The 25,594-nt window shown below is 47.2% G+C and overlaps 2 protein-coding genes across 6 annotated transcripts in view; one reads left to right on the top strand and one right to left on the bottom strand.

Moving 5' to 3' along the window:
• The window catches only part of LOC135897572 (uncharacterized), a 227,421-nt gene that overhangs the window by 7,369 nt on the left and 194,458 nt on the right, over positions 1 to 25,594 (top strand). The gene's annotated exons all lie outside the window — the stretch shown is intronic.
• Positions 19,280 to 25,594, bottom strand: part of LOC135897569 (uncharacterized) — a 114,768-nt gene continuing 108,453 nt past the window's right edge. The window contains exons 2-3 of the mRNA XM_065426236.2: positions 24,503 to 24,936; positions 19,280 to 22,141 (exon numbers count right to left, since the gene is read on the bottom strand). Of these exons, the coding sequence (XP_065282308.1) occupies positions 21,890 to 22,141; positions 24,503 to 24,886 (636 nt within the window). The 5' untranslated portion in view covers positions 24,887 to 24,936 and the 3' untranslated portion in view covers positions 19,280 to 21,889. The remainder of the gene's footprint in view (positions 22,142 to 24,502; positions 24,937 to 25,594) is intronic.

The raw sequence follows: 25,594 nt of genomic DNA, 5'->3' as shown, positions 1-25,594 counted from the left end.
TTTGTGCTTCTTGAGGACGACGGCCTTGTGTGAACGTCTGTGACTATTAGTGCAATTACGATTAGACTAAACGCGTCAGCGAACTCGCCGCTAATTTCCATCTATCCTTCCCTCTTCTCTCTTCCTGTCATATTTGTTTTCCCCTTTCCCATTGTCCCGGTGTAGGTTAGCCAACCGGTCATTATTCTGGTTAACCTCCCTGCCTTCTGCTTTTCTCTTTCCTCCCTTCTTTCCAAATAACCGCTTACTAATCGAATAATAATTGGTGTTCTACTGAAGGAGTCTATATGTGGCAGATCTTTTCGAAAGCTGATGTCGTCGCATTTATAAGCCCTATATGCATTTGCGTAAAGGCGGTTGTTCCAAGTCGCATGGCCGTGCTGAAATGGATCAACGCTGATGCACTTGTACGCTTACTCGTACGTCTGCAAAAATACCTGATTAAATTTGTATACGCCTCCTTTACTGTCACGACAGCCCCAGACAAGGTCTCAAAGGTCTCAAGGTCTCAAAGCTCTCAAACAAGAGATTTATTCGCTTGTGGGCAGCAATATCGCTCCCCCCCCCCCCCCCCCCCCCCTGATCTCGTTTGTTCCGACGTGGCTTCCGAGAAAATTGTTGGTACAAACCTTAAACCCCCTGTGGAGTGTATACTCTCTGCTCGTTTGCCCGTGTACGTCGCTTGCGCCTCACCCGCTTGCTAGCTTCCTGACGGCATTGTCCTTTGCTCGTTCTTCGCTGCAACGCCGAACGGGTTTCCCGCCTGCTGTGAGCGCTGGGGCTTGTTCTGTCTGCGACGCACGATGCACTTTCGGCCGGAAAGGAACAGCGCGCGCGTCAGTAAGCGAATGCCGCACTCGAGGCTTGTGTTTTCGCCAAGCGACGACAGCTTCCTGCGATGTACTACGTCGCCTTCCCGTCGCCTTCCCGTCGTCGCGGTCTATCCCCTTTCGCTGGCTCAGCATCCGGTCTTGTGCAACCTCGAGTCAGCGGTTGTTGGAGCGTCTTCGATGTCGCCCTGGCAGCCGCTGGAGCTTGGGTTTTTTTTCTTCTTTTTTTTGCTGGTTGTGTTTCTTCTTGTTTTTTTCGGTCTTTGCAGAGAGAACGACGACATTAAATAAGAGATGCGCTGATTCAGACGAATGGTTACCGAGGAGTGTGGCTTCTCGCAAGTACGAAAAGCAAGAAAGAAAGAAAAAAAAATTGATGAGAAATGTCAGTGAATGGAGACGGCATGGTTGTGTGTGTGTGTGTGTGAGAGAGAGAGAGAGAGAGAGAGAGGGGGGGCAGGTATGACTGAAGGGTGAGGAAGGAAGCAAAGATAGTGTGCGCGTGAACACCACGTCTGCGTCTTTCGCTTGTGGCCAGGACACGAACTCCGCTCATTCGTTGAAAACACTCTATAAAGCAAGCAAAATAATATCACAAAACAAACTTCGCCCACCTCGTCGTTAGCACTGGTGGATCCAGCAGGGTAGGGGAGGGACACGAGTGAGGGAGGGAGATCGAGACAAACCAGCACTTCTGCCATCTTGTTGCGCAGCGCGGAACCAGACAGATGTCTCGTATACCCTGCAGCAGTTTACTTCTTCTGCGCTAACAAAATTGAGAGTGCAATTTTAAGTGATTTTTCTGCTTTTGCCTTTCAAGAACGGCACTTATTCAGGGACTCAAGTTGGCGCCAAAGAGGTTCATTGAATAGCGGGACATACTCAGTGGCACAAACCCTGTGTGACCCAGTGATCTTAGTTGGTCCGGCGTTTGGGTTCAAACCAGATTCTATCAGCCCGATGCTCTATTCCCATGAGACCAAGGACTACACAGTGACACAAGTTGGTGGAAAAACGGTTAGAGACATAAATAGATACGCATACAGAAACCGGTAACTGCGGGAAGTATCTTAAGTATGCTAATCGCATTAAAACTGCTTGCTTGAGTACCAGGAAGTATTCTAAGAACTACAAATATCAGTATGGAAGAAATTCAGGGGGTTTTAAACGTGCAAACCATTCCTTCGGTTACAACCCTGATGGTCATTGCTGGGAAGAAAACAACTTTATATGGATCAGCCGCGAACAATCACGAGCAAAGGTTTGGGGATAACTTTGACTACTAAAATATTGTCTTGACGGTGTGAAATTGGAGCCCAGTATAGCTTTAATGGAGTTGTACAAAACGCGTGTGCGTTTTTGATCAGATCCGGAGCGTGAACAATCTTTCCTCTATGTGGCGCAGCCACACACACGCAAAAGTTTTTGCTGAAGCCATGTTTCAATATTTTTGCGTACGCTAGTAATATGCAGACCACGCACCATTCGAAGTCGCGTAGACGATCACATACTGTGATGTAGTGACAGTCAAGAACGAAGTGCTGCCAAAAAATGTGAGTCAAGGATCTAGATCTTTATTGGCTCAACTTTCAAATCACAACGATAGTGACGACCAGAGTCGCCGCGCGCCGAATCTGAAGCCACGAATTTAGTCCATTCACCATATATACATTCTCGTATGAGCCTACATTGCAGAACAAGCAGAACAATCGCTGGTACCCGTGTACATTCGGAAATGTACGACCCCATTCGCTTTGCAAGTGAAATACAGTTAGAGAAGTCTCTTTTTCTGTAGAATAGGTGATAACATTCAACAAATTTCGAGGAAAAAATTTTGAAGGGAAACGATCACCGCCAAAAATAAAACCGTGTACAGAAAACAATGCAAACCATTTTGTAAAAAAAAGGAAATGAAAACACAACTGAATAGCGAGGAAGTTCTCCGCCGAATGCGTAGCCCCGGAACAACCAGCCCGCGCATCGGGCTCTGTGATTGTCGGGTGTCAGGATTGGGGGCTCAATCCCATGGTCCGTGGTCCTTTGCCAAGATTGGAGTACGGCATGAATTCGGAGGTAGCTGGCCCATGCCGTCGTCCAACTTATTTACGCTGAGATCGTTGATGAAGTGGAGAACTGCTTCTCATCGAGAACGAGGAAAAAGGGTTTATTTACAGAAATTAACTCAGTCTAACATGACTGCTTGAGAAAAAGAGTAACAGTCCAACATGACTGCATGAGAGAAGTGACTCAGTCTAACATGACTGCTCAAGAGAAGTGTTCTCAGCATTCGCACAACCACAGTTTTTATACACACGATCCGCCGGTCCTACGACGCGGCGACTGTTCGTTTACTCATCACCAACGCGCCGCTGCTCTGCAGACCAGTTTACGTACACAAAGGCAACCGCGCTCTGATGTCCGACGACGACGTTGTCAGGGTGCCGTTCCGGGAACTATCGACGCCGATCGAGGGTCGCTCGTTGTTCCGTGCCACGCCAAAACGTGAGACGCACCAAAATACGTCGTCCCCACGGCAGTTTGTCCGTGCGTGTCAAATCAGCTCCGCGTTGGGGAACTCCGGAATCATTGTTCACGCACCGAACCAGTTCCGTCACAATGTCGAAGGGGCTGGAGGAAGGCGGCGGATTCCGGCGCAAAGGCCGCTTCTTTGAACGCCTCGCAGCTGCAGCGACGGAGAGGGAGAGGTGCGCGTCTTGCACCCCTTGTCGTAATCGGGTGGCAAGGTGGCAATCCTGCTCAGCGGCTCGCCATTCTTGACACGGGGCGCTGAGCCTCTGGAAGGCTGCCACAGATGGCACCAGCAGGCCATCTGAGAAGCTTAGTTAACTGCTTGAACTCCTGCAGCATTTGTGTGCGGGGGCGCGCTATGAACTTTTTAAAAAATGTTTTAGTGCATTTTACCTTTCGGACATGCACGTCTGCAGGGTAAGCAATCGGGCTGGGATCTCCCTCATCTCTCTCTACCCCCATTTTTTTTTACATACAGGAAGAGAGCGCTGTGAATCAGAGAGGAAACAGGGATAGCTGCTATTCTAGTTCGCATTAAGAAAAGAATGAGTCTGGCAAGCCATGTAATGCGTAGGGTAGATAACCGGTCGGCCATTATAGAGTTACAGAATGGGTGCCAAGGAAAGGAAAGTGCACTCGAGGACAGCAGAAAATTAGGTGATGTGAGGAACTTAGGAAATTTGCAGGTGTAACTTCGAATCAGCTAGCGTGAGACAGGGATAGTTGGAGATCGGAGGGATATAGGCTTTTGTCTTGGAGTGGACATAAATTGGCTGCTGCTGCTGATGATTATGTCATTTGTGTGTTATTGCAATGTCGCAGCATTTTATTTGGGTTATAGATTCATTTGTGTCCTGTTTTCTTTTCTATATTGACTACTGTTCAAGCACCCGCAAGGGCGTCTGCGTCAGCAGGCATTTGCTGTGTTGCCACACCACCAACCCGAGCACATGGGTATTGGACCCTCCCGCGTGTAGTCGTGTGCCGCTGAGCCCTGTACGGGGAAAGGGGATCCTGGGGGTTGAGCCGATGCCGGGTGTTCGGGCCATTAAGGCCCCTCAGCGGAGCCAACACACCTCTTTGGCCTCCGCTTCACGTAGACGGCACCCCCGGACTGAGACCATCCCGGAGAAATCGGCAGTTGTCCTTGTTGTTGTTGTTGTCCTGAGTGGCCGTGGCACATATCCACAGTGGGGGATTGGCCAATAATCGGGTGGTTAAATTAGGTGCATAAAAATAATAATAATAACAAGGGATTTAACAAATTGAGCGTTGGAGTTTAAAAGTAAACGTTTTGTATTTGGAGAAAAAAAGGAGATAATCAGGTGAAAACCGGGTATACAACAACAACAACAACAACAACAACAACAACAACAACAACAACAACAACAACAACAACAACAACAACAAACAAGAATTAATGATAGATAAGAAATAAAAGAAAGCTATGGTTGGGACGGGGAGCGATCAGTCTAACATGAAAATCGATTGGTTTCAGTGAGGTAATTTTGGATTGCCAAGCAAACATTTCTGTGGCTGAACCCAATAATGGAGGCTCCAAAACATATGACCACAGGCACTGATAAAGTTAGACCAACAGAACGAAGCCCTTTCGGCACTTCTCTCCAATCTTCGTCTTTCTCCTTCATTTTCAAGCTTTACTGTCCTCTATTTCCTTTTACTTCCAGTTTTCCGGGCACCAAGGGTTAACCTTGTGTGGGTAGGCAACCTTGTGTGGGTAGGCAAAATGTGGGTATAACCACATTTGGTTATAGTAGTGTCGTAAAGCTGGCGTATGCAGGACCTGTCCTTTCAAGGGCCCGCAGCGTCCCCTAGTTGGGCTACATTGTGATTTGCTGGCGCTGCCGCCAAAAATTTGATGTGTATCTATGGCAAGTCCTTCCCCCCACTTCCTGATCGCCCTCAGAAACGAGGGCGCACCGAAGAAGTATTTTAGCGTTTTGGCAGTCAAAATGAGAGTTTACCACGGTTTCATGTCATTGGTTCTGAGAAAACAGAGAAGGCAGCGAGAGTGATCTCTCCTTTTCTGATTTCGAAATCACTAACTGAGGCTCCTGGTTAAGGTTATAAAATTTCCAAGTTAGCAAGCTCAAATCTCCTTCAGGAGCAATACGAAAGGCTGCCTAACCTTGTGTCTTTCTGGGACGTACCAGTGAGTGTGACCTCGCATCGTAACCACGAACACCAACCGTGGTGTCGTAACCGATGGTGATTTGATTGATCTGACAGAGGCTGAACTGCTAGAGGGCTGGTTTGAGCGGAACGTGATCAGCGCAAAACGAATCAAAATGAGGCGCGATGGTAAAGAAATAGAAACCAAGCATCTTATTATGACATTCGGTTATAATGTGCTGGTCGAGAGAGAGAGAGAAAGGTTTAATGATAGGGAATGCAGAGAGGTCGGCGTGAGGTACATTCCTCTAGCCAGCGCTTGGTACGTGTTCTGGAAAGCGACAAAATCCAATGTGCTGCACTCGGAAACAAGTATCTTTACGGCGCAGTACTGCCTGCTGTTAAACGTATCAGGCACACAAATATACAAAGAGCCATCATATCCACTGACTTTCTATGTGTTATACCATGCTTAAGGTGCTACTGTATAAGTAAAAACGCCGTACTAAATTACCTTTATTCACTTCTGTGTACAGTATACATGTCTAGCCAGCGTTTCGCAATTTTCTGGGTTCGTGGGCATAAAGGCGTCGAGGGTAATATGCTGGCAGACGAAATCGCCACACCAGTAGCAACAAAAGCCACCAACTCTCTAGCTGTCCTTGCCATAGTCCCGAGGTCTTTTTTTACGAAAAAAAAAACTTAGAAACTATTGGAAGCGCTTCTGGGACACTGAAGCACCTAATAAGCTTCATGTTATTAAGCCACAGTTAGGGAATCGGACACCCATAACAAATACACGACGAACCGAGGAGACAACGTGTCGACTAAGGATCGGGTGCACATATAGTACACACTCATGCCTGCTGACCACTCTGATGACGGGTCATCAGATATCTATGTGTAGTAAATGTGGCGAGACGTTGACTGTGCTGCACGTATTGCTGGAGTGTCGTGACATAGAAGCTCGAAGGGGCAAAAAAAAAAAACGCTTTCGTTTACCATATCGTCAGTAATTTCCACTTCATCCAGCAATTTTCCTTGGCAATGACCCACCTTTTCGATAGCAGATCAGCTTTAGCTTTTTTAAAATGATGTTTGTCCATTGCATGATATACACACGAATGATCTGTAGCACATCCTCTTATCGGAGGCTACTATTGCGATAGTAGCATTTAGAGCGCGTGCTTCTCTGCCCTTGCGTTCAAGGGCCCGGGTTAGGCATTTGTGGTATACCTGAACGTTGTTACGCTTTAATCTTACTGTCACTTCGCAACGTATGTTTTATGTACATAGCTCACTTTACATGTCACAGCCTATTTATACGAGAAATAATCTCCGCAGTTAGTCTCACTGGAAACTTCAGATGACAAAGGGGGTTTTGCCCTTTGCAATAGGTCGCGGTAGCTTGTCCATGTGTCCAAACCGGCGTGACCACGACAAAGGATTACCAGAAAAGAAAGAAAAGAAAAACTTGTACTTGTAAAAAAAAAGAAATTGAACCAAAGTAGGTTAGTGCAGAAGCCGCGAACCGTGCCATAGGAAGAATGAAAGTAGTCGCAAACAGGGTTGCAAGTATATGACATTGAAAATTGTATTAGCGCGTGGTCATCCGTCTTCAGTTTGAGCCATTAGCTCTGTCCCAGTGCTCCTTGCTCGTTTGGAAGGTCATACTGAATTGTCAGCCATACGCTTTCTTCGGTGGAAGAGCACTCAGTTGAATTCTTTGCTGTCGATGCATTCATCTCTCCTCACGGATACACGCAGGGTAGTCACATAGGTCACTGAAGCATGAACTTTAGGCATGAGAAGCTTACGCATTTAGGATGCTTGGCGATTCATTAAATATTTTCAAAGTAATTTTGACGCGTCCGAGCATTGATGCACGAGCGAGGGGCGCAACTGTATGCTGAATGAAGCAACGCGAATCCTAGGCAATTTGAAATGTGCATGTCGGCTCAAGACGGTGGTGCCAAAACGGTGGTGCCTCAAAACGGTGGCGCCATTTGGCACCTGCGTGGCATGTTTCATCGTATTAAAAACAATCGATTCGCACTTTTCGGGTACTTCACTTAGTTGGCGGTATATTTGTTTGTCCGTCCACATCTAAGCTGCTTCACACATACAGTGACCGAAGTTGTCTGCTTCAGCCACTGGGTGTGTGCTCGACTAGATAACTTGTTTCTGTCTGCTGTCTGACATAGTAGGCAACTTGGGTCACTTGATATCTGCCCCTTGGTATGTACCCGAACTGACATCTTCGGCACTGCGCATGTGATATTGGTAGGTATTGGATGCTTATTGCCCACTCTTGGTTAGTCCCCCAGAATGAATGTGCCAAGGTGACACAAAGTGTCTATATCCTTAAATATAACAAAGCGATAGCGCCCTATCCTCAACAAAGACCTCCGACCCGAGCGCGGCCACTTGATGGACAGCCATTGCAACGAAGTTTCAAAACTTGTCAAAACCGACAAAGGAAGTAAAACATTTCCTTACCACTAACACATCCATCATAAGAAATATTGCTAATTGCACTCTGACGTCGCCACTCACCTCCGAAGGATGGATGAGCTGCCTTCATTTTTGGCGCAACGGTGACAGATGGCACCACCGTTCCTTTGCAGTGGCGTCTCGAGTTGCCTGTGTGTGACCACAGGCTAGGCTTTTAGCCTTGTGTATTGAGAACCAACGCCAAGAAGACCGCCGAGAAAACGTTCGAACGTTGCTGCCGCGGTGAGATGAAGTGTAGGCAAAGTATACAACAGGGCCATCATAATTCACTTGCTGTAAGGAGGGCAGGCACCAGCGTTACAAACGGCTACTCTTTCGGCAGTGTGTGAATCCTTCCAGTCAGTGTCGTTGCTCAAGCTGTTGTTCTTTTCTTCTGTTATTCATAAGACCTTAAAGACGTACTCGTTACCTGGAACGATGCGCAGTGTAAGCGCCGCCCCACTCGCGACGGTGCAGGTCGCAGCGGGATGCGCCAATAAAACAGAGACGGGTGGGTAACGAAGTGTACTTTGTTTCTTTTATTTTGCCCGACGTGATGGCACCCGGCGAAACGCCGAGGCTTTCGGTTCTGTGCGAGTCCAGTCACGACATCGTGCATCAACAAACACCAACCGCTATCGCAGCCCGGAGAGTATGGCCCGGCCGCGGTACAAGCAAACACTGCAGTAAAGCAACCATCATTCCTTTTTCTTTCTTTTTTTTTATTTCTCGCCTCTGGACCTAAGCGACACTTGTGCAGAGGGCGCAACTTCTACGAGGCCAGTAAGGGAGAAGTGTCGGCCTACATCACGACTTCTCGTTTTGCGAAACAAGCTGTCGGAGAGGATCGCGTACCGCGAAGTGGGGTCGTAAGGTATCGACAGGGGATGTGTTTGATTGGGTGCGAATCCATCGCGACAGCTGCGTATAAAAAACCGGTGCGGCTCGACCTCGTGACTGGCTACTAGGCGTCTGTAGGGGGACAGGGAGTGACTCTACATACGTCCGCATTTCGGCTTCATATCTACACTCTTACACTTGCCTGATCGTACGGCTGTACAGGCAGACGCGCAGCGAACGTCGTAATTCGTGGGACATCTCAGAGAACCGCTTCGTTCCGGTACGAGAATAATGGGCTCTCTCTCTCTTTCTCTCTCGCCTAACCGGGCTACGCATCTTTTCTCATTTGTTCTTATATTTGACGGGATATCGAACAGTCTGCACTACGAAGGAGAGGTCCACTCACATCTTTCTTGCAATTCTAATGTCGTGCACTTAAGCGCTTACGTCACCAACTGGGACGTCGAGAGCTCATCCAAAAACACAGACTACACAAACTGGTCGTTCTGCAACGTTATAACTGCGCGAGAACTTTTGAGGTCAGCTGAGGCGATTACAGAAAGGAGCAAAATGAGATGATCCTTCCTCACCTCAAAAATTCGCTGGCCGAAAAAAAAAAAATGAAAATGTGTTCAGAAGTTAGAATATGTCACACGGTGTCAGTAAGGCCTGGAGTCTCAGGAATAAGAAAATGAACACGACGAAACAAGTGCCCTTCAAAGTCTCAGAAAAAAACATCGTCTTCAGAGCCAGAACGTTCGTGTTCGTGGGCGTATAATAAAGCATAACAGGGTATTTTTAGGCTTAGTTCTCCCTTCGGCCTTACCGGAGAATGCCGTTGTGATACACATGCCCTAAAAATTCGAAAAGAAAGGGTGTGCAACACGTATTGACGTGCTCCGTAGGATAATTACAAGGCAGTGCGTCACTGGAGTGTAGGTAAAGAGATATTCGAACCCCCTGGCGTGCAGCTGAGCCAACATTCTTTCTCTAGAAACAAAGGACGAGTTAAGCAACCGTGACGTATCGACGAGTGGCCAAGGAACACAGCTCAATTGTGGCAAAGCACATTTGAGCTGCCCTTGTTCTTCTAAAAAAGTTATGAGCACACAACGAGTCCATCTGATCTGCAGGCCGGATGCTTCCGGCTTGGCTGTTGTGCCAGTTGGTTTCACATAGCTCGCGACGGCGCCAGGGAGCACGAGGGACTGAGAGGACAGCATGACGACAGCCATATCGGCGAACAACTGAAGATTTATTTCTTGATCACGTGGCCAATGAAAGGCTTAATCTTATGTCAGCATGGCTTGCGTATTTTATCGGTAAATGATTTCTGCTTGCTATCTGAATCCGACAGGGTCACGCAGGAGTTCAGTTACTTCGCTAGCGCTGCCAAGAGGGATCAACAGGGTGGCGAGACGGAGGAGAAGTCGGACATCTCCGCTCCATTAAGAACACTCCTTTAGCATACATAAGCGACCGGTGACGATTAGCAAATACGTGTAAACGTCTTCACTCGCTTAGTAAATCTGTGTCTCGAAGAAACTTCAGTAGGAGGCGACAAAGCTCCTTGCCAAAGTGGACTCTGTAGAATGTTTATTCCCACACACGTTAAGCAAAGCATTTTGCGAAGGCACAAATGCTCACGTGCCTTCGCAGGGCTAAATTTTCCTGAAGCTAGCTCCTCCTCCTCCTCCTCCTCCTCCTCCTCCTCCTCCTCCTCCTCCTCCTCCTCCTCCTCCTCCTCCTCCTTCAATTACATCTTTTGTCGTTGTGCACTTCCATGGCCCTGTGTCATCTGCTTGTCACTTCGTACCCCAGTATTTACTCTGAGCAATCAAGAAACAAGCGTTCAGTTGCCAATGTGCCTCACAGTCATCCTGCCGTCTTCTTCGTCGTACGAGTTCGCTGCGGTACAGCTTCCAACGAGTCCAAACACAGAAAGTCGCTTATGCCAGAGGGAAAGTACACAAACAGGCGACGGCTTTCTGCTTTAAACAGCCCAGCAAGCAACCGGCGTCAACTTTGCCTAGAGCCAAATGCATGACAGACTCTCATGCATGACAAATGCATGCGACAGTGACAGTGTGTCGCGTTGAACGATGAGAAATGGCCTTGGCGTACGGTGTCAAAAGAAAAAGAGAGGACACAACGTCTTGTCGGGATGTTTCTGTGCATAATGCGTTGTTGCGGATGACGCTCTGTACAGGGAATAGAATGCCTGCTTGTCGATGTTTAATTCGTACGTAGTCTTTGCACTGGCTTCTTCTTTGGAAGGCAGTTTAAGTAGCGGGGAGTATCTTTCGTGAAACCGGAACGTGCGATTATTAAGGGAGGATGGCGTAGCCCCGTGGGCCGAAGGCTCTTCTTCAAACTGCTCATTTGGGATGGCGTTTCGCGTTTTAATTTTCGCATTAACAAATATTCATGGGTGCCACGCGTGCACGGTTTTAACATGACCGCCCAACTCCCACGTCATGGTAATTACGGCATAGCATTCGGCTATGCAGTGCGAGGCTGTTTTGAAAACTTACAGTATTATTCAAACAAGTGTGGTAAGTTGCGCATTAGAGTTCGGTCGTTAAGGCCGCTATTCGTACCTGAAGCCACGCATTACTTTTTCAAATATCGTTTGATCTCAGGACATGTGCTTCTGCGAGATCGCTAATTGTAGATGTGAATTTCATCCTCGATTTGCTCTCTGACATTTATTAATTTGATTATTTTAAGCGCGGGATGCTCGACTCTAGTTTATTACTTTTACGAGGCTATAGCCACAAGTTCAGCGTTCGAGTCGTTGTGATATTTCGTCGGGAAGTCACGATTCTAATTTAGACCTGTACCCAGGAAAAATGTGCTCAAATTAGAAGGGTCTAAACCCCTTTGCAATAATGTCTACGTATGAAGGTTCTGCGTTTGAACATTGAACACCATAGAAATCCTCGAAAGTAATCTTTGGACGAGTTAAATAAATAAAAGAAAGTGTACACAATAAATCTGAGAACGAATCAGTCCTACGACACAGTTCGCACTTACGTAAGGTCACATTTATGACAATGACTTTCCACGGGTATGCGTTAGTAGTCCCCAGTATTTTTTCTTTCTTATTGTAGTGCTGATAGGCATTGTTTTTTTTCCCTCGGAAATACTGTATGACATACAGCAACCTGTCAAGTTCTTGCTAAGTTCTGAAACTGCTTCATTTCTGAACGTCGATTGATAGCGCTTTATAATGCGATAACGTGAGTCTTCGTCAGAAAACGAAACCTCGGCAAGAAATATATGCAACACATATCTAATGAAGCGAATTCACGCAATTAGGTTTTTTTTTCCAGAATGAGAGATAGCCAGGATGATCTCACGGGTCGAAGCCTCCAAAAAGCGATGTTCCACAGTTCTGTCTCACTTGATGCTGCCCTTCCGAAAACCATTCATGCTTCCCTCTTTCTCTTCCAATCACCGCCTGACTTGACTGCGTCGTCGCCTCGCGGTGCATCAGAAACATACATTGTCAGAGTTTGAATCCGGTTCGTTACCACCCACAGCTTATTACGAAACAGCGGTACTCCAAGAATTGCATCCTTCCAGGATTCTACATCGCGACCGCCAACGCCACGTGTTTCAAGCGCGAGCAGTTCACAATTGTCGGTTGTCGAAAATACGTAGGCTAGCCTAGCCTCGCTGCAAGCGAGACGAGTAAAAAAAAAGGGGGGGGGGGACTTCCGGTGTCGCCAGCAACTGGCCGTCAAACTTGTGCTTGCGATGTAATATACATAATAACGCATAGATAGATGAATTTAGCTGGCAGGTGGTAAGGGGGGACGCATGCGCTTCCAGCTGCTTCGTTTCACTACTATATAACAGCTAGGACGCTACGAGTTCTGAATAAAGAAAGAAAGAACGAAAGAAACAAATCATGAAAGAAAGAGGAAAAGTTTGAGCGCAAGCGCACTTTCATTGCATTGAGGCTAGCTTACATAAAAAAAATCTGTACAGAACATGAGGCCCATCTTGCAATGTCTGGAGAAAGTGAGGCTCTGAGAAAATTCACTAAAGGGAGCGCATGCATTCCCGTTGTAATTCTAAACTAGGCGCGCAGTTCTTGTCTTCGCTGGTCATGATAGCAAATGTGAGTTGTCCTTATCCGGTTTTTCATAAGCACATGCATGATAATTCTCTGCACCTTGTTTTGTGTAAAAAATGCTTGGTGCAGGCCACACTCATCCGAAGTCGACGTTTCCGTGTCTCTCAACCCACCGCATTCTTAGCTCGCGAAGCTGCGCTACGTGACTCGATCCCTTGAGTTCGCAAGTGGGACGATCTGTGCGTGCCAATGTTTAGGGAAAAAAAACAATGATCTCGAAATGACGACGGAAATTCAAGCGCAAGCGACTTTCACGTCTTGTATTGAGGTTACATAGCGTGTACATGTCCAATGACCTTCGTCATGCACCTTATGCTCGGCTTCCATTAAGGTCACTCGTTTTGTGCGTCCGTCTTAAACTTTAAGCTAGTAATAGCTACTTTTGGAAGGCGGACCCGTTCTTCTGCGTCTGACTAAATGCGCACTCGCTCAATAAATTGCCAGTTTTGAGCCGAACGTGAGCGCGCTCTGAAATATCAAGTTTCTGGCCCAATGCGCGCACTTTAGGGAATTCCTGTTTGTGCGTGGCGGGGTGGCTGCGTATCTGCGCGAGAGGCCGCGAGGAGGTTTCGCTCGCTTGAGAGAGGAGGATCTCCCCGATTATCAAGCGTCTTTCATATTCTTTAGATCGCTATCACCTCTCCGATTGGTGCGTCGAATGGTTCATCACTGGGTGATGAGGACAATAGCGTTCCTTCTCGCGTCCGGTCTGCAACGTTGTCAGCGTTCTCCCCGCATCGGGTACGGAAGAAAATGGCTCCGTGTGGTTTACGCGTCTGAGAAAGAATTACACAAGCGGTGCAGTGGAAGTTTGTGCGTTTCGACAGAATCTAAAGCAAAACGGAATAAAACGTTCTGGATAAAAAAAATTGAAATATTTGATCGATGTTGATGAAAAACTTTGATTGACGCGAGTAAAGGTAACAGAACCGAATTCCGTGCCTTCACTCGTCTAGTAACATTACGCACCACAAACATTAAGCTATACTCATCAAAACGTCATTAATGTCTCGAGCATGCCATCGTCATATATAGGCTTGCTGGTTCGTCCAGTGCATTTCAGTGATCCACAAAGCTGCACGGATAATTCAGCGCGTTAAAAAAGAGTTATTCGCTAGCTTAGATGATAACCTTGGGTGGTTCTTGCATCATATTTTTTTTTTGTCCTCGTTTGAAGATTTCCTTGCTCTGTACACCAGCGGGCCCACGCAGCACCAACATTACCGTAACTCAACACTTGCGAAGTTAGGCGTATGCGCTCGACTGTGATTTCGACACATGAAGGCGGTGAACGACTGTACGGAACGAGAAACGCAAGTGCACCGTGACGGAGCATCGCAGCTGCTCCTTCCTTTCCTCTCCAAAAAAACTTTTATTAATTATCTCATATTTCCCGTGGAGCACTCGACACCACAGGGCGGAGGGGAATGCTCCCGGGGATTTTCTGGTAGACACGCGCGACTTCGTCGGTCGTTTCTTGGCAAACGCCGCGCCCTCAAATCGGCCGAAAGGCGCAGAAAGATGGCGCCGGAGGTAGCAAGCGCCGCTCAAGTTCCCCAATTTCACGCGTTGGCGACTACGGTCGCCGAGGTGAGCAGAGGAAGGGAGAAAGGGGGCGGGGGCGAAGAAGTACGGAATGGTGCGAGTCCCTTTACTCTTGCGATGCCATTCCTTCGCGCGCTTTCTTCCAGTGAACCTTTACCGAGGAGCTTGTCCCAAAGCGGAGAAAAATAGAACGCGTTCAACGCATCGCCAAGTATAGCTGTTGATTTGTTCACAGAGAGGCTTGAAGCGTAATGTTTTCTACGGGAGTTACTAGAGAGAATTCGGGTTCTGCGATATTTCAGCTACCACAGGAGTGATGAGAAGTACACTTGGATTTATCTACAGTCTTCGTGTTTGTGGTTTCAGACGTTAATTCCTGCATAAAACTGAACGCATAAAGTCGACTCGTACATGTGCCTGATAGGTATCAAAAACACACCGACTTCTTAATGGAGTAGTGCATTATATCAAACAGATTTTTGGGTTTGCTTGATTTCTTTATGTAGCCTTTTGGCATGTACCATTGGGCATGTTCCCGACTTTGTTCGATCCCCCAGAATGGCACGTGTTACTGTGACACAAACGTGGCGAATTGTTGCATTTGTAACGCGATATTTTTGCAATGGGGTTGTGTGCGGGTTCGATTCCCGTCCACGGCGGAGGCATCTAAACGGGGGCGGAATGCAAGAACGCCAGTTTACTGCGATTTTTATGCACATTTAACAAACCCAAGCGGTCAAAACCATCGGTCAAAACCATGGGTCAAAACTATCGGTCAAAACTATCGCCATTTTCCTGCCAAGTAATAGCCTTCTGGTTAGCTCGATCTGCAAATTGTCCCTGGAAGGCTGTGGTGCCGGGGTCGAAACCCTGATCAGAGCGAGTTTCTCTCGAACTGCGAACCTTTCTTTACAAGGCACCCACATGATCCTTAGGACTTCACCCAACACGGAGACCCACCTCTGTATGTGCCCGAGCAGAATTAAGTTCTCTCTCTCTCTCTCTCTTCATCTTACATTGAAGTAGGCGCCAAAATATTTCCTCTTCTCTAGTTGAAGGTTCGAATAAAAAAGTAAACCGTGGGTCCCCTCGGAATCGTGGTGTGGGAGGGAAAAGACGATGGCATAGAAGTGAGAGCTATGAAATCGCGTAGTATATATATATATATATATATATATATATATATATATATATATATATATATATATATATATATATGTATATATATGTATATATATGTATATATTTGCATGGGGGTGGCCATGCACACGAGAACCTAGTGTACTTTACCGATTTCGCTGACAGAGCCGTGAATATTGGCACTCCAACCAACAAAAGTTGAGTCGAAGAACAGTCCGAGGGCAACATAAATGTGCACAAACACAAACAAAACAAGAAAAAAAAACGTTGTAGTGAACATGCGCAGGACTCAAGTGCGCGCGGAACTTAAGTAGATGCAGACTTTATGCATGCAGAAGCTGCCGCGCACCCAGTGGAGAGAAAGTTGATTATGCAATAATTCAAGCCTGCGATTGCCTGGCGGTTAGAATTTTACTTCTTTCCAACGATATAGCTTTGCAAAAGATGCTATATTTAGTTCAGTACTTTCACTTCTCAAGCTGTTCTAGCGCTACAGCTTTATATCAGTCTTTCTGTTTAATTTTTTCGCAATAGTTATACGTCTACAACGTGAATTATCCTTGCGGCTCCCGTAATAACGTTCTTATGTATGTTTTTATTCGCCGGTTTGCGTTCTCCATTACAGTGTTTAGTTTTCCTTTACTTCCTCTTTCCAGCGTTCGGTGTAGTCCTTCTGCTTAGAAGAACTTCTACGTGTAGACTTTGACCACTGTCGGCTGCATGTGATGAAATTTACGCCTTTTGTGTGAGGAGATTCCACCATGGTGATTATTGGATCCTGGAAACTCTTATTTCGCTAGGAACTTGCATCAGATATGACTGTACATTTACTGCTCAATAAACTTATATGCTCGTTTCGCTTGGCAGAAAAAGAAGCTCGCGTTTTGTTCTGGCTTCGAATGAGAGAGAGAGAGAGAGATAGACAGAGAGAGAGAGAGTTATAAAATGCATTTGCGTCTCTATAGCATTTCTATTTATAATAATGCTTGATGTTGGACAAAAAGTTGATTGTTTCACTCACGAAGAATCTGTTTTACCCACACAGGGACATGAGCTGCCCAGGAATGTTTTTTTTGAGTGAATAATTTTAGATATGAAATTGCTGCATTTCTCTTGTATTTGCCCGTGACGCTTTTTGTCCACCCCTGTCAGGTAAAAGCTACAGTAGCCGCGATTAATAATAATAATAATAATAATAATAATAATAATAATAATAATAATAATAATAATAATAATAATAATAATAATAATAATAATGCTTAGCCAGCCTGCTTTCTTGTGTTTTGTTAAAGAAAACAGGCCGTCTTCCTCGTAGCCGCAGCGTTGCTTTCGGGCGTCAAACCTCGTGAATCGCGCTTATTTTTTTTCGGTCATAATTCCAGCGCAGCGTTGCTTTAATCTGAATATTTGAACTGCCCACATGTGTACATGCCCACAGCGTACTTGCTGTGAAGCGTAATTACTCCGCATCCACATTTACTCGAAGAAAGCTTTAGGCCCTACTATACGACCACGGCGATAGATTCTGGAAAGAAACGGCTGAACCATTGCCTTTGGAGTCACCCACGTTGGAATTGACCTTCCATATCCTTTAGGAGTAATGTATACATGCAGTTTACGAAGCACAGCTGGCTGGCAGACAGCCAATGCCGGTAACCATATGTGTTATAGCGTGTAAAAGAAACGATCGTGTAATGCGTACGAAGAAAGTGGCTATGCTTTTTTTTTTTTAGACACATGAACGAAGACCAGACAGCGGGGTTCTCGGGTTTGGGCGACGTATGGTTGCAACACAATAGTTAACCAGCAAAGTCGTTGTCCATTCACGCTTGAGGTACAAGTAGCGCCTGTTTTTTTTTAAACCTTGTGCTTTTGGGTTTCATCGGGTGTTGTACATCATGTTTAACTCTCGGCATTCAATAGAATTGCCAAAGAATAAAATTGAAGAATAGAATAGAATTCTATAGAATAGCCAAAGGTAAGAAACACATTGCGAAGTATCGAAAAAGAAAATGATATACGGTGTTGTCCTTTTTCTTTCTTTTGTAGTACGAGTTATAACACAAGCGAAAAGAGGATTACTGGCTGTAATTTTTAACGAAAGACTGATGGAGATGCATAATGTTGTATGAAATAAGAGCCATGTTGCAGCGTGAGCGCATGCACAGCCATTGTCAATAAAGAAAACGTTGTCGGCAACAGCTTTTAGGTGGATATGCAATTTCGGATATGCAGAGGCAAGAAATCGCGATTCCAGTAAACACTACCTTAGAACATTCAAAACTGGAAAGCTCAAAATTGAATAGTTAAGTTGAGTGATTGAGAAGGTGATTACTTCAAAGAGAAATGTTTGAATCAACATATCCAAAGAGTATGCATTGAAAAAAAAATTGCAGTACAAGGTACTAAAATATTTACCTGAAACTTTAAGACGCGTATCGAAAATCAGATTTCGTCACTTAACATGCGTTTCACGTCTCCAGCGAAACGCACTTTTCAATCTTCGAATGGTCTTTTTTTGGCAGCACAAACCGTGACCACTGTTAAATATTGGGTTTCGTTAAAACGACAAATCAGCAAATCTAATTTCATTTTTGTATGTAAACTAGGCTAGGATGGTTCTTAATGTGCTGGACAGTACGGGGGATGCACTTGTAGTAATCAGGACCATTTCCTCCCAAATTACTTTGGTGCCATCATATTTTAGGACCAGACCAAGCTGTATTCGCAGGGGCTCCACTGCGAAAAAATAAAGAAAAAAGGAATCGTACTGCAGAGGGCGCGTACATTCCCTGCCAGTTCTTGGAAAGTTTAACAAAATGCGACCTTCCTTTTTATTTTTTTCCTTCTTCAAGTTGCAGATACTTTTTATAAAATTATCTCTTAAGTTTCGACGTATACGAACGGGTGAAAACGAAAATCAACTTGTTCACTGTAGGAATGCTTGTACAAAAGGAAAATGTCTCGTTTCTTCGCTTGCAGCCACAATTGCCTCTTTGTGAAGAAAGAATCTAAGAAAGAAATGCTGGTTTTTGCTCGAGAAAACTATTTGTCCAATGTTCGATTCCATATACGATAGTTTCGTGCCATCCCAAACTTTAATCGAGACATACAGGGTGAACTTGGAGCTGAACTTTCCGATGGCCGCTTCCAATGTGTGTGCGTGGACCACTTACGTGCACAACTGCGCTTCGGTCATGAACCTAACAATAAGCTTTGGTTACGGGTCCAGAAGTTTTTGTGATTTAATTATACACTCTGTGTCTAGCAAGCTTGAATTGTACATGTTCGGCTCTTATTGGGTACAGGCAGAATGATCGCAATAAAAATGATGTAATCAAGAATATTGATTACTCAAATATGAATCAAGGAAAAGTAGGATATTCTACTGATGGCTACAAATAAAACGCCCCTTGTTCCTTGCTAGCTAACTAAAGACAAAGACGGCACTGTCGGCAATACACATTTTGTGCTTTGAGTGATTCTTTACGCTAATGTTGCAACGGATTATTAATGTCTGTAAGACAGCCAGAACAGACAATTTAAATATCTTGATTCATACGAGGCATGGCAGTATATAGGAAGTTTTCACGTTCGTCAAAACAGAGTTAAACGAGGCTGCTTGTACATTTTCTTCTGAACATATATTTCTTCTGAACATGTTTGTCTTCATAAACGTTGCTGGTAACGTTGTAAAACCCAAAATGGTTTTACTTCACCGAGAAGCTAAAGAAAAAAACGCAGAGATTAAACTAGAGATTTCCGGTTTCATCGTCAGCAGACGAGAACTTATGGGAATACCGAAACAAACTGCTAAGAAGCGAAATAAAAAAAAAGAAAGAAGAAGCAAGAGGAACGTCGGAATACAAATTCGAGATTCTGTTGTCTTGAATATCTTGAACATGACCGGCCGGAATGTTATTTTGCATCCTCATCAAAAAAAAAAAACCTTATGGAGATTCTGTCTGTAGCAAGTTGCAAATAGCGCGTTTGTGGGTACCCCTAAGGAACGCCTTTGCACAAGAGCGCCTACAGAAAGATCTTAATTTATTTTTTTTTTGCTCAGTAGCATGCCCAAAAGTGTTTCATTCCTTGCTGACGACTTACCGAGCTTTGTGATGGTACAAAATACGACGCATCGCTTGCGTGAGAATGTTGCCCATTGTCCAGACTCCCACTGACTAAGTGGTGTGCGTGTCAGTGTGTCTCAACGGCCAAGTTTGCGTCTCTGGGAAGCGTGAACTCGAGCAACGCAAACATATAGGCTCTGACGCTGTGAAGAGTGTGCGCTACAAAGAACGCGAAAACAAAACACCACAAACTGCATGGTGCAGCTACTAGGTGCTCGTGATTCGATGCGGCGTAATAAGATGAACCAATAAAAAAGATTCATCGCGCCGTGCTGGTTTAGACAAAAACGTGCGGCGTACTTCTGTTTTTACACAACGTGAGAACTACTGTCGATAATGTAGGGTAGGGACTGAGAACAGTACCCTTCCGGTCACCCACCCAACGGCATTTTTTTCTTCTTCTCGATGGCCACTTCAGCCACTCCTTAGGTGACTGCATGCACAAATCAACTTAGCGCGCGGAGCGAAAATAAGTGAACTGTTACTACGTGTCGACAATATTGTTACGACGATTAAGAATAGTCAACGGATACGAGCTACATTCTCTCCACTTCCGGGTCAACTTGTGGCTGCCACTACAGGGACTGAACCTTGCAGCTACACACTCGTCTACGTGCAAACTCAAACGCCAAAAAACGCAGTCTACTTAGTTGCAACCTAATCCACTGCTCCTATACTCGCTAAGGGTCTGGCAGCACACTTACGGCCTGGTCACTGCAAGAGAAGCGCTGTTTTCGTTTAGAGAAGAGCTGCGAAAAAAAAAAAGAGACATCATGCCGAGTTATTCCTGCATGCAAGCGTAATTGTCCGAGAGTTCTTTTGGTCGCACGCAGGGGCAGTTACCATCGACATTCTTATACGGAGCGCCTCGCGTGGCCTTTGATATCGAAGACTCGTGGATTGAGAGTCTAGCCTGTGCTTCACCTGTGCTTCATGCCGAGCCCTTCAACAACCAGGAGGAGTGTGCGCGTCAGCTGAGACCCTCCGTCAACTGCTGAAGGAGACGCGGAGAGCACAACGCAAGAGCCGTACCATTTGGTTGCACCGCGATCGTAGCCTCTGCGGATGCACCCTCAACCGCGGCGTCAACACTGACCGAGGGAAGGCAGGGTCTCTCGGAACGGCTGGGTAAGCGCACGACGAACCTCATCTATGTACACGCGTAAACACCGTTTGTAAACACGCACACACACACACACACACGCAAACATTCGTCTCTGTCGGCCGCAGTGTCGTCATCGTGAGAGTCTGCGTGAGAATTTTGTACAGGCTACGAGCGCAGGAAGGCTCGCGTGTCGTGGCTACAATACGACGTCTCGGCGCAGGCTTCTCCCGGTGATCTAACGTCTATTCGTCATGGCGTCGTCTGTGAAGCCCCACGCAGATTCACAGAAAATCTGCGTTCACAGCCGCGCACTAGAACAAGCACTTCCTTCTCACTTCACTCGGTGATCGTGCGAGGTCGGTGCCGTTCACTGCGAACTAAGTTCTTCGTTCACGTACACGCAAGACAACGCTGTCGCCTGACTTCGCAGGAAGTAATCCATTCGTGGAGTGGCGAGTCACAGCTACTCAGTTCGGAAACAAAGCAATACCTCGCTAGACGGTGCTTTGTGCGCATTCAGCTACAGCTCTCACTTCACGTTGTGAACATAGAAGCACGGCACCGCGCATTGCGCGAGGGAATCAGTTGTCCCACATTCGCACACGATATGCAACGCTGTGACGGCACCGAAGTCACTCGTGCGTTGAAGACGCAGGCGCCAAGCCCCAAGAAGACGAAAGAACTCTCGTCGCTGCACACACGCAAGCGCCTGTTCCTCGTTGTCGCCTTGCGGTCACGTCCACTCGGCACCTTGCACTCCGACGCGGGTGTCTTCATCCGTGTCCACAGGACATAGCGCTGTCGCCTGGCTTCACAGGAAGCGCGCACATTCAGCTCGCGCGACGACGGCCGCAGAGCCCGAGCAGCGTATGCTCCCGGATCAGGGTGACGCCCCGTCCGAGACGCTCAGTCGCCGCAGCCGCGGATGCTTGGTCCTCTATAAGTGTGCGCGTCTCGCGCGTTCTCCCTGCTGGCTCACGGCGTCCGAGAAGTCCGAGGCTCAGGAGATGGCGTCGTACGCGGGCGGCGGCGTTTCGGTGTCGCGCGCCTTGTACGTCTGCGCCAGCGGGCAGCGCAGGGCGTCCAGGTAGCAGGGCGGCGGGTCCTCCGCGGCCAGCGTGGCGCACCTGGCTGCGCTCAGCTGCTGCTGGCCGGCCAGCCGGTAGCCCGGGTAGCGGGGAGGGGCCCGCGCCGCCACGCGGTACGGCATGGCTCGCAGGAAAGGCAGGCCTCGGCTAGACGGGCGCCCGGCCTGAGTCGTATGCGCAGAGAAAGAGGCGCTGGTTACTCTATGCGGACGCATTCGTCAAGTACTTGCCGCGCGGACTATGCGTTGTACGTGGGCTGATCAGGTGCAGCCACGTTCACCCACGTAACACAATTTTTTTTTTCACTTGAGATAGCAAGTTATGCTTAATATTTGCATTGGTTCGTGAAGCCTGATGTCTGAAGCCTCTCATGCGTCATATGTGCCTCTGAGATGTGCATTCAACAAGCGTTTCACCTTTTTTATTGAGTTATGCTCAGTATCTTCACTGGTTATATTGCCTGAAAGCTCTTTCTTCTGTGGTACTCTCTAGCGTGTACTCCCTGAATGACGGCTGTTGCCTACAAGATTTGTGTGCACAGGTTTGCGTGTTTTACCACCTCTCTTTCTGTGATTAGACATACGGCACGCAGTAGCTGTTAGGTAAAGTAACATAAAGCGGAGTAAAGACTAAGCATATTACTTGATATCGAAACTGTGGTATAAAAGTTATAAACAGGGATAAGGTGCCTCAGAAAGGTTGGCCAACGTTTCGATAGGAGGACCTATCTTCGTCAAGTGAAATCTCGCGCGATCACACGTATCAGGCCATGAACAAATTGTGGGGTTTTACGTGCCAAAACCACGCTCTGATTGTGCGGCACACCGTAGTGGGGGACTCCGGAATAATCTGGACCACCTGGGGTTTTCGCATTTCGCTCCCATCGAAATGCGGCCGCCGTGGCCAGGATTCGATCCCGCAACCCCGTGCTTCATATTGAGCCATATATGACACATGAAAGGCTTCAGACAACCTACGAACCAGTGCACGCTTTACGTATAGACTAATCACATGCTTTTAAAGAAGAACCCGAACGTCACCAGCGCACAGGCGCTTTTACGGACAGAAAAATAAAACGTTTTGTTATTTCTGGTCGGGCAGCTTCAGTACGTGGCAGAAATAAGTTGCAGCTTAAGCAGCTATTCTATAGACCCTTTTCGCGAAGCAGTTTGCTCTGGAAGAACTAGATGGCGCTTTCTCGGCGTGCCGAAAGCGCCTGAGCGAAAGCGCGCGAATGCGAAATCCTTACAGCTTCTTCCTTGCTGCTGTGCGATCAGCTGTTGGAAATGCAACTGGGCGTTCAGTGACCGGCCCTACTGTGTGTCATCTGTACCGTGTGTCCTACTTTATTCTTTAGATTTGTCCTGTTGCTCTTCCTTTCCTCTTTCTTCCCCTCCTTCCTATCTTCCATTTCTGTGTTGCTGTCACCTCCCTTCTGAAGAGTAGGCAGGCGTTGTGCCCCTTTCCGGTGGCAGTTGCAAGCCTGCTCCTCGCTTTCCCTTTCCTGTTAATTGTATATATGTGTTCAAAACAAATAATAATAATAATAATGTAACACTTTGTGGCCAAGTTCACGAAGCACTGCTACCTATGGACTGCCTGCGTCACCGGCCTTTCGTGATGCATGCACGGCTTTCATCGAATATATAAAAAAACAAAACAAAGCTTGATCCGCCAGCGTTGTATCACTAGCGAACTTCAACCCAGGAACGTAGGCAAGAGTGAGTACCGCTTGTTACACGGTGACAAAGGGAGTAGCGCTGCTTCCGAGCTGGCAGAGTAAGTTATTCGTAAGTTATCTACGCACATACAACACTGCTCACATGCAAACTTACGCCCACTCTGTCGCCAGCGTATCAAAAATGAATGGATGCACTCTTGAACCAATGCACCGAAGCATGGGTAACAGCGACTACACTGACAGCACACGAATGTTCAAAGCTGAACGTTTCGTGACGGTCCATAGAGTAAGCGAGTAACTAGCGATAGTGTGTCTTTGCCCACAAACTGTTATAAAAAAACAGAATCTCAACTGTTTCAATTTACTTTGACTCCAAATCGGTCATTAGCGCTCCATGATAGATCAAAATGGCTCGGGTTCTGCCCATATGGGCGTGGCGCCCGCTCGTATGGGCTGGACCGGAATCATTGTGACCTATCGCGGAGGGCCGATGGCGTATTGAAAAAAAAAACCAGAAAAAAAACCAGATTGGAATCGTTTTACGTTGTACTGGCCCAGATCTATGTCCCGAATGTCTGCCAGATTCCGCACGTGCACGGTAGGCTGAGGTAGGCACCTATCTGCACGACGTCATGTCTTGAAGGTCTATAACTTGCTTTCACAATTAAAGTAAATGAAAAAGAAAAGAAAGAAGGCAGCGAAAGCACAATTATGCGTCAGACAAATGCCAAATAGCTTCACGAGAGGCCCAGATTTTCTCTCGTAGAGATGGAAAGGGATGCGCTCAGCGCGCCGTGACTCGTGGCCCCGGGGGGCCCAACATCTCGGCCGGAACAGGACTGACCCTGGGCGCAGCCTCCTCCTCGTCGTCGTGTGCCCTGCTGCGGGACCGCACCAGCGCCATGGTGACGCAGGAGAAGACGAGCAGCAGGAAGAGTGCAAAGGCGACCAGGAAGAGGCGTCGCGTAGAGTCGGCGTCCCGCACGTACACCACCACGGGCACCGACACGGGCAGGAGAAGCACCAGGCAGCGCAGGATGTTGCGCGGAAAAGCCACCGGAATGGACTTCTCTTCGTCCTCGGCGCCGCCCGCTTCCTCCTCGTTGTCTCCACCGTCGGCGGGGGACGACGGCTGCTGCTGCTGCTGTTGCTGCTGTTGCTGCTGCAGCTGCAGCTGCAGTTGCTGCTGCTGGCACGCACGGCAGTCATCGACGGACACTGGCTCCATGCCGCGGGCAGGATCATCCCGGGCTGGAGCGGAGCCTCAGGGCGCCTGGGCTGCATCGAGAAGCAGAGGAGTCGATCAATTTACAAGCGAGAGAGAGAGAGAGAGAGAGAGAGAGAGAGAGAGAGAGAGAGAGAGAGAATATAGGGAGCTAAACTAGACAATTGCCTAATCATCGCTGCTGGAGATGGCGAAAAGTGGTATTTTCGCCCGAAGGGCAGAGCATTGACAGCAGCAATGCACTAGAATATTGCACGAAGGCCCGTTTGCAGGGACAACCGTTGTCTAATGGGCAGTATAAATCGCAGTAAATATTCGCATACTATCGAAACAAGCGTGGTACCGCGCATCTAAAGCCACACGAACATAGTTTTATTTGAGAAAACTTGCGGAGACAACACTGGCGATGCACACCTCATCGACCAGTCGGACAGCCCTGATTGCGGGCACTGTCAGACGCCTGCAATGCCGGAACACATATTTTGCAATTGCCCAGCATACCCTTATATATGCTGGAGCGAAGGACGCCGGATAATTCCCTAGCCGGCGTTTGTCGGCAACTACCGTCGGAGGACACTATTCTTGTCCCATGGCATGACACGGCAACTTCAATGCGGACATCTAAAGCACTGTTGAAATTCCTGCATGACATGAAACTAGTCGAGCGGCTCTACATCTCAGAACTTTCGCTCCCCTTCCCTCTTCCTCATC

Source organism: Dermacentor albipictus, chromosome 4 (genome assembly GCF_038994185.2).
Source record: "Dermacentor albipictus isolate Rhodes 1998 colony chromosome 4, USDA_Dalb.pri_finalv2, whole genome shotgun sequence".
Lineage (NCBI taxonomy): Eukaryota > Metazoa > Arthropoda > Arachnida > Ixodida > Ixodidae > Dermacentor > Dermacentor albipictus.
Note: the sequence above shows the minus strand (reverse complement) of the source record. Positions and strands in the feature narration are given on the sequence as shown.